This window comes from Capsella rubella, unplaced genomic scaffold, assembly GCF_000375325.1.
Source record: "Capsella rubella cultivar Monte Gargano unplaced genomic scaffold, Caprub1_0 scaffold_8, whole genome shotgun sequence".
NCBI classification, from domain to species: domain Eukaryota; kingdom Viridiplantae; phylum Streptophyta; class Magnoliopsida; order Brassicales; family Brassicaceae; genus Capsella; species Capsella rubella.
This window is the reverse complement of record NW_006238916.1, coordinates 3285075-3294632: the sequence shown is the minus strand read 5'-3', so window position 1 is coordinate 3294632 and position 9558 is coordinate 3285075. Positions and strand designations below refer to the sequence as shown.

The following is a 9558-nucleotide window of genomic DNA, read 5'->3' as shown; positions in this document are numbered from 1 at the left end:
GGATCAGCTTGCGGATGTCTTGACAAAACCACTAGCTCGTCCTCAGTTCGATGCGGTTGTATCCAAGATTGGAGTCGCTTTCGCCCCTCCATCTTGAGGGGGCGTGTAAGGGAGAAATGTATTAAGGATGTAATTGTAATTAGTATATACCTAATCCTTATGTAACCTCTATATATATTGTAAAGCCTACCACTGAATAAGATTGAGCATTCATTTCTATATAATGAACTCACTCGCGTAGCGCGGACAACTGACTAGTATATATATAAAGTTAGTTTTACTCTCTTCTCTTTAAGCCACCTCATCATCCTAATCATCATCTCACTTTATTATTTAATTTTAAGAATTAATTATACTATTTTATTATTTAATTTTAAGATTTAGACATATGTAAATAATGTTTCCTAAAAGAAATATGAAAGGTCTTTTCTTATATTTTATATTATAAAACTAAAAAACATAATTGATTAAAAATTAAAAAAAAACTTACTAATTATCGATTATACTAACTAATATATAAATAATAGATTATAATTTTTAAGTGAAAGTTTTATAATAAATATATATATCAATTAACAATAATATGACACAAAATTTGATTATATTTACAAAATGTAAAGCTAAATTATAATGGGATTTAACGGGAATAGAACAAAAGTTAATGTTTATATATGTATATATATCAATTAAAATAATATGACACAAAATTTGATTATATTTACACAATGTAAACCTAAATTGTAATGAGATTTAACGGGAATAGGACAAAAATTAAGAAATTTTGAGAATATAAATCTATCTAATTTATGTCTCACAAAATTCTCCAACGTAAATGAGATAGGTTGAGACAAAACATGAATTCTCATTTTTAAAACACATATAAAAAATGGTAATAATAAAAACAATATTTTTTTAAGGGTTTCCAATATATTATAATTTATTAAATATTCTAGTTTTAATGTATTAAAAACTTTTTAAATTTTTACACATGTTTAATAATTTACTTGGATGAGATACGCGCTACAAAGCAGAGGAATAGTTATCAATATGATTTATAATTTGTAGTAAAAATATAAATATGCATAAAATATTGTAAATGATTGCATTTATAAAATCTGCACATTTATAGTGTATGTTTGACAGATCAATCTATAAAAAATTTATTCATAAAAAATAATATACATTCATATTCACGGTGAATATTTTGACGGACCAACTCGTGAAAGATTATATTCAAGAAAGACAATATATATTTGTAAGGGATAAAAACTCTCTAGATACGTTGGTAGGACTAACCCGTAAAAAATTGCTTTCATAAAACTAATATGTACATATTGTATATTTTGATGGACCAACCTATTAAATATTGCATTATTATAATTATCAATTCTAACCCACTATACCATATGATTGTGAGTTTCGAGTATATATATGTACGTAAATATCAATCCTAAAACTTGATTGTTTTAAATACAGAGATGTACGTAGACTAAAATATGCTGGTAGAAATTTTTTAAAGCCACAACCATCAAGCCTTTAGTCTTTTATACATGTAGGCCTCACAAGTCAATCACAAAACCACATAAACCCTGCTCAACTTTCAGTTATATATATTAGAAAATAGTATAATTAAACAAATAAAATAGAAAAATAAGAAAATTTTTAGTTCTTCCTAATTAGTCGAGATTTAATTTATGACGAAATTCAGGCTAATCTCGCGAGGTTCACGGTCTCTACATATTAAACCTATTTATATAAATATGGATATAGAAATGTTTTCTTTTGAATCTCCAATCACATTAAAAGTATCGCTATTTTCTTTAGAGGCACTATTTTTACATCCGTACTTGAAATCTTCTGATCTTCATATCTCGTCGCTCTTAGACCGGAAATCGCATATACAAGAACAACGTTCGAAGAAATTGGTGATGTGTCAAACCCTAATTAGACAAAAACTCCCCGGAATCTCGCCAGACATGAAATCTCGGCTAACTAGGGAGGAACTGAAAGTTTGATTAAAGGTAAGGGTAATTAAAAGTAAAATTAGAATTTTTTATTTGTTATGAGAACGCATGTTTGTAAATAATTTATGTTTTATTTTTTAAAAATATTAAGTTGTACAAGTCCATAATGCCCGTGGGCTTGCCTGTTAGACAGCAAAGCTAGGCGGGCAGGTATGGGCAGTGGTTCAGCACCTGCAGCCCGTGGCGGACACGCTCATTTGGTCAAGGGAAAAAAGGACAGTCGCGGTTTGTTCGTTTGGTCGCGGGCATGGCCGTTTGACATCCCTAGCTACGTTTTGGTTTATTTGATTTATTTTGGTGAAAATTATATACGATTGATTATAATTATTAAATATTATCTTATAAAAAATAATTTATTATTAATGCAAATTTTTTGTTTCAATTCACAGTAAAAAAAAAAAATCAAATGAATCAATCTTGTTTTCTCATATATTATTTTACTTAGACCATCTCCATCCGTGAACCGGATGAGAGGTTTCAAAAAAAAAGAAAATTATTTAATTAAATCATTTATTTTCTATTTTCTTTTATTAACTAAATTATTAAAAGCATGACATATGTCCATGATTCCTTCACCATCGATTCTAAATAGGATCGATTCTAAAAGATGGCTATTTAGAATCGATTAGAGACTACTTTTTTCTCTTTCTTCAGTTTTTATTTTATTTTATTAATATATTTTCTTAAATTCATCTCTTTAGAGTCTCCTTTTGGAGATGACCTTATAATTATGTAAAATATACAATTGAGGGTTTATGTACATATGCCAAGCCTAAACCAAAGCCTCTTAACCAGCAAATTAAGACCATCTCCAACCCTAAACTGTTACAAAATGTGTTAACAATATTCCATCTTGGATTTGAAGAACTTGTGTACTCCAAGAGACTTTGCCGATAAACCGTGCTCCAAGCCTCCAACCAATGCAATTGTCTCATTTTCCTCCATGTAGAAAGACATACTTTCATAACCTGGATTATAGAGAGATGAAACAAAGCGTTGTCGACTTCTTCTTTTAACTATCCATGTGAACGTGGAGAGGCTTGAATCAGAATGAGCAACAATCATATGGCCAAGAAAGCCAAAGTGTCGTCTCTGTCCATGTAGAAGGATGTGACAAACAACAACAACAACAACAACAAAAATGAGCGTCTCCATGCTCACCACCACCTCCGCTTCAATAAGAACTCACAACAGTCCAACCAATGAGGGACCACTTCACAATCCCATACTCATCCAAGCGCGAGGTAGTGTTTTTGTGGAGATGTCACACAATTCTGAGCCAGCAATAACATAGCTTGCAAAGATGCAGAGCTGAAGCAGATAACAACAGCAGCAAAAATGTAGAGCTGAAGCAGAGAACAACATCACGAGGAAGTTTGGTTTCACATAAAAAGCAAGGTAGTAAATGACCATTGATGTGAAATCAGAAGCTTCTGCCTAAGTAGCTCACATGTGCGACTGCTACGATGACAACAAAACATGTTGCGCATGTACCCAAAAAAAAAAACAAGCAGATAAGGTTCTCATCAATGTCATCATCTTGCAAGGACTGAGAACTAACTTACAAAGTACAAGCCATGAGACTTTAATGAACACAACTGCCCCTGTCTAGGAAAAGATCTTAATAGCAGTCCATTAAACGTCAACAGATGCTCAAGCAATTGTATATATATCATGGTAAAGCTTGACATGAACAAGTGACGGCAGAGATGATCACAGGGTCTGTACAACAATCATACTATGTAGTAAAGACCAACCATGTACACAAGTTTTTAAGAGATTAGCCGAGATAATTTAGTAATTTTGATGATAGATCGTAAGGGTTATACATATTTACACAAAAACTTATAGACCATCGGATTTGTTTGGGTTTTCTTTTGGATTTCGGATAATACCCGATCAGGTTCGGATATCAGAAACTAATAAGTTCTAAATCCATCATGTATTTTCTATTATCGGATATGGGTTCGATTCTGGTTTTTCGAATCGGATGCGAGTATGGATTTCGGATCTGCCTAGTTATTTCCTTAATTTTCGTTGTTATAATGCTATATTTTTCATAGTTTTATTTACACGAATATGGAGCTAATTCAGCCTCTTCTAATTCATATCCTTCTTTTTTATTTTTTGATATCAGGCTATCAGCCTTTCTTTTATGAACCTGAAACGTTTATTTATTACATAAGACAGATAAACATTTTCTTGAGTGTTTCTTTTTTCTTCTTTAAAAACGCGTTTTTAATCCAAATCTTAATAATAGTCAAAAGAATATGCTGGCCACACAAAAAAAAAAAAAGTCTTTCTTCTCTTATTTGAATAATTGAATTGCTACGAAATGTCATGAGTGGGTCGACGCATTTTCTTGATCTACATACATAGTTCACGTCTCACAGTTCCCTCATCGACTTACTCATCATGGCAGAAGCTATTGGCATAGAAGTTGTAAAAGAGCTGGTGAAGCAGCTCTATGCGGTATCTAAGAAAGCCTACATGTGTAAAGACATTGCCAAGAATCTTGCCACCACAATCGATGATTTGCAACCCACGATACAGGAGATCATGGATAGCAGCGGCGAGTCGAGCCAACATCGCCAAGATCAACTGCGTATGTTCTTCGACAACCTTGAGGAATGCAGGATGCTCACAGAAAAGGTTCTGAAATGTAAACGCTGGAACTTTGTTCGACAGATCAACTACGTCAAGAAAATGGAAGATCTCGACAGGAAAATCTATAGATTTTCTCAAGGAATAGTGCCTCTCCACACTCTCGCTGACGTTCGTCATCTCCGTGGGGCTGTAGATCGAATGAGCAAGAACGTCCATAGGAATGAGCAGGTGACTAAGGCTCGTATATTTGCTTATGGTGATAATTCTACAGCGCGCCTGGATCAGATAGAAAAATTTCTTGATATCTTAATTGATAGAATCACTTCTTTGAAAATCAATATATTTAATTTGAGCGAGGGGAAGGGGAAGGTGAAGAAGATGTTGTTTAAATCCACTGATGAGGAAAGACTTATTGGGATCTCAGGGATGAGTGGTTCAGGGAAAACCACTCTTGCCAGAGAGATTGAGCGGGACGAGGAGGTTCGAGGTAATGAGTTTTCTTTACCTCGAATTGCTTGGTTATTCTTTTGAAATCTATGATGTTGAGTTGCCTAGTTATAGTTTAGTTCTCGATATCCGGGCTAAGTATTTGCTGCTTTTATAGGCCACTTTGGGAATAAGGTTTTGTTTCTGACTGTATCACAATCTCCCAATCTTGAGAAGCTGAGGTCCCTTATATTGGAATTTCTTACTGATAATGAGGCTGGCTCTGGTGCCATTCTTCCGGTTTCGATTGGTCAAACACGGAAGTTAGTGATCCTTGATGATGTCTGGACAAGGGAATCTCTGGAGCAACTGATGTTTGAAAATTTTCCTGGAACCACTACTCTTGTGGTCTCACGTTCTAAACTCGCAGGTCCAAGAATGACCTATGATGTAGAGTTACTCGATGAACACGACGCAATGACTCTACTTTGTCTCTCTGCTTTTGACCAGAAATCAGTCCCTTCTGGGTTAAGCAGAAGTTTGGTCAAGCAGGTAATCAGTCTGCTACAATGTCATAGTCACTCATACATAAATAGTTTTATTCTTTCTGCTTTCAGTATTCATATTAACTCTGTTTGGTAGGTTGTTGACGAGTGTAAAGGTCTACCTTTGTCTCTCAAAGTCATTGGCGCTTCATTAAAAGGCCGACCTGAAAAATATTGGCAAGGTGCAGTGAACAGGTTATCAAGAGGTGAACCTGCTGATATAAACCACGAGACTATAGTGTTTGCTCAAATCGAAGCAAGTCTCGAAATTCTCGATAAAAAATCCAGAGAGTGTTTCTTGGATCTTGGTGCTTTTCCTGAAGACAAAAAAATCCCTCTTGGTGTTATCATCAACATGTGGGTTGAACTACATGATATGGACGAGGAAACTGCTTTTTCAATTCTTATGGATTTAGCAGACAAGAATCTCCTTACTCTCGTGAAAGATCCAAGGTTATGAGAACTCCGTAGGGTCTCTCTAGCTCAATCTCTTCTAGCCACTTTAAGCTTTATTAAATTGTGGATCATTCTTGCAGGTTCGGCGCTTTGTACACTGGCTACCATGACGTATTTGTAACGCAGCACGATGTTCTAAGAGATGTAGCACTTCTTCTTAGTAGTTTTGGGAAAGTAAATAGTAGAAAGCGGTTATCCATGCCGCAAAGAGCGTTGACGCTCCCTAGAGAATGGGAAAGGAGCAATGATGAACCATACAATGCACGTGTAGTTTCCATTCACACAGGTCACGATCTTTGAATAACTTACAGGTAGGTGTCACTAGAATCATAATCAGATATTGATATACGTTTCCATTTTTCTTGTTTTCTTACAGGCGAAATGAATGAAATGGATTGGTTTGACATGGAACTCCCCAAGACAGAAGTTCTGATTATAAACTTCTCCTCAGACAACTATGTATTGCCACCTTTTATTGCTAAGATGGGCAGGCTTAAGGCGCTCTTAGTTATCAACAATGGTCTGTTTCATGTCCGTCTACAAGACTTCTCCAGTTTTACAAATTTGGCTAAACTGCGAAGTCTATGGCTCCAGATGGTTTACGTACCCTACAGTACAATCACACTGAAGCACCTCCAAAAGCTGTCTCTAATCTTCTGCAAGAGTGTTAATCAAAAAGCACTCGACATGAACCTAATCTTCCCAAACTTATCCGATATCACAATAGATCATTGTGAGGATCTGGTTGAACTACCTTCGACCATCTCCGGGATCACCTCTCTCAACTCCATAAGCATAACAAACTGTCCTTCCATTGGTGAATTGCCTAATAATATGAGTAAGCTAATGGCCCTTGAACTTCTAAGGCTATACGCTTGCCCGGAGCTGAAGAGTCTACCTGAAGAAATCTGTGAGCTGCCGAATCTGAAATACATTGACATCTCTCAATGCGTCAACCTTAGTTGTCTTCCAGAAGAGGTTGGAAAGCTAAGCAGGCTTGAGAAAATTGACATGAGAGCATGTCCTTTACTGAGCATACCGAGCTCTGCGGTTAAATTGACTTCCTTGTGCCATGTAATTTGCGACAAGGAGAATTTGTGTATGTGGGAAAAGATTGAGAATGCAGTTCCAGGGCTTCGTGTGGAAGCCACAGAGGATTGCCTGGATTGACTCAATGGGTAGGTGCCTTGATCTGTTAGTAACATGTTTTTTCCTTCACGTAGTTTTTTTTTTTTTTTTTTTTTTTTTTGAGAATTTTCCTTCACGTAGTTAATGCTAATCTGTAGCATGTATTTAACCATTTGAATTTGTAATGTATATTTGTATTATATTCCCTTCCTCTTAGAATATGATAAACTATTAGATGTTTAGAGCATCTCCAAAGGGAGATGATTAATTTGGAGTGCTAAACAAATTATAAAAGAATCTTCTTAGCCAAAAGTTTATAAAAGAATCAGGAAAATTCCAAAAGAAAATACCACGTATAATTTTTATTTGGCATTTAATAACCTAATTTTTTTTTCGGAAAAATAATACACAAACAGATAAAAATATGCAATAAATAAATATTGTTATTTACATACGTTCTCATAACAAACAAAAAATTCTGATTTTATCCTTACTCATTCTTATCTATATTATTAAAGGAGTAGTCGAAAGTGCTCACATTCAATCTCACAAAAATATTACTAAGTTACCCTTAATGAAAAATACCATTAATTGTAATCTTTTCCTTAATCCTTTATTAATTAAAACAAAAAAAAAATTAAAATTGGCTCTTTGTAAGACAAAATCGAAATTTTAGTTCAATCCGGGTTACTGTTTTACCCTTAATGAAAAATACCCTAACTTAAAAGTTTAAGTTAGCTCTTATTTAATCAAAACCTAACAATAAAAATTAGAAATTTTAACCTAGAATCAGAAATTCTAAAACCCTAGCCGAATTTTTTTTAAAAAACGATATAGAGTGTTTAAAATTTAGGGTTTAGATGAAATGGGCTTATTCGAAAAAGCCCATATAAAAAAATACGTCTTAAATTGAAACCCTAGAAAAAAATTGTCGTCTACTACTATAAATATTAGAGTTTCAATGCTCTCTCCATAACTAAAACAAAAAACTAAACCTAAACTTTTCTATCATGTTCGCGGAATTATATTTTGATACTGATCTTTGTTCTTCTTTTTGTTCATCGTCCTCTAATTTATTTTTTCTTTATCGTGTAGTGGTTGTTTGGAAGGCAATGTCAAGTAATACTACACTTTTGTCTCTGGTTACATCACCTTTTGGATTAGGTATATTATTTTGGGTTTAATTTATATATTGATTCTTTCGATACGTGCATATTATTAATGATTTTTGATAAACAAACGATAATTACTGAATTGTTTATATTAAATTGTTTCATAATATAGTTGAACAAAATATTTAAGAAATCTTTATTACATCGTCTTGATATACAATAAGTGTGTAGCTTAATAAATAAACATAGGTTTAAAACTAATTAATTTTGACGATGGAATGTAGATATTAAGGTCTAATTTATTAAATCTGAAAAGGATAGAGATAAATATCTTGATTAACTTATATAAGTTAATCCCCATAAATAAAAAATGTTCATATATTTATTGTATATATCCAAGTAAGTAAATATATACAAAATATATTGTATATATCCAAGTTATTAAATATATATGATTAAAATATATAACCGATATATATCAGAAATTTATATGCTTATATTACAATATAAAAAACGATAAATATGTTAGTAATTAGTGGTTATAAAACGATAAATATGTTAGTAATTAGTGGTTAAATATAAATTTTACATATTTATAATGATAACTATAAGACGAGCAGATTATAAAAAGTAAAAGATTTATATAAGTTAAAGATAAATGTCCATATTAATAAAGGACATTATTCATAAGGATAATTATACATATATTAAACGAGTATTTTTGTGTATATATATATGACCATTAATTGTACAAACTTTCATACCTCCGACGATTCTCTAGGTTTAGATTTTGTTTTCATTACTCAACTTTTTAATAATGAAAACATTCATTGTGTTCATTGTGTTCCGTCCGTGGCATTCTTTATGATAGATTTATTTCTAAATATGATGTTGGTGATTGGCTTGAAATCGAAAATTTCAAAGTGGTGAATCAATATGGGTCTTGCAAAACTACTACTCATCGATACGAAATTATTATTTTGTGTCAAACCATGATTAAGAAGGCTATGAATATTGGAGGTGGAGAGTATTTTGATTTTATCGATTATAAACATATATTGGATGGTACTCATTGTGATGATTACTTAGTCGGTAAGTTATTTTAATGATGTGTTTTAAGATTAAGTGAAACTATGATTTCTGTCTGTTTCCTATGTTATTCTACATTAGGGTTTGTGTCCATACTGATTATTTTTTGTTTTTTATTTTTATTTTTTAGATATCATTGGAGAGGTTATTCACGTAGGAAAGTTTGATACT

The 9558-nt window shown here is 32.9% G+C and overlaps 1 protein-coding gene across 2 annotated transcripts; it reads left to right on the top strand.

Moving 5' to 3' along the window:
• The first annotated feature begins 4382 nt into the window (after positions 1 to 4382).
• Positions 4383 to 7377, top strand: LOC17876028 (probable disease resistance protein At5g04720). 2 transcript variants are annotated; one of them, XM_023787455.1, is made up of 6 exons: positions 4383 to 4859; positions 4995 to 5118; positions 5236 to 5609; positions 5700 to 6055; positions 6139 to 6344; positions 6435 to 7377. In XM_023787455.1, exons 1-6 carry the CDS (start codon positions 4440 to 4442, stop codon positions 7226 to 7228), a joined length of 2274 nt encoding a protein of 757 aa, XP_023643223.1. In that variant the 5' UTR covers positions 4383 to 4439; the 3' UTR covers positions 7229 to 7377. The 2 variants fall into 2 exon arrangements, with proteins under 2 accessions (XP_023643223.1, XP_006282131.1); XM_006282069.2 differs by having other exon boundaries at positions 4383 to 5118.
• Positions 7378 to 9558: the final 2181 nt, after the last annotated feature.

What these genes read in the sequence shown, in the direction of transcription:
- LOC17876028 (XM_006282069.2), top strand. Translation starts at nt 4,440, where the DNA reads ATGGCAGAAGCTATTGGCATAGAAGTTGTAAAAGAGCTGGTGAAGCAG. An exon ending in GCGGGACGAGGAGGTTCGAG is followed by an intron (nt 5,119 to 5,235) that starts GTAATGAGTTTT and finishes CTGCTTTTATAG; the next exon opens with GCCACTTTGGGAATAAGGTT. An exon ending in ACTCTCGTGAAAGATCCAAG is followed by an intron (nt 6,056 to 6,138) that starts GTTATGAGAACT and finishes TCATTCTTGCAG; the next exon opens with GTTCGGCGCTTTGTACACTG.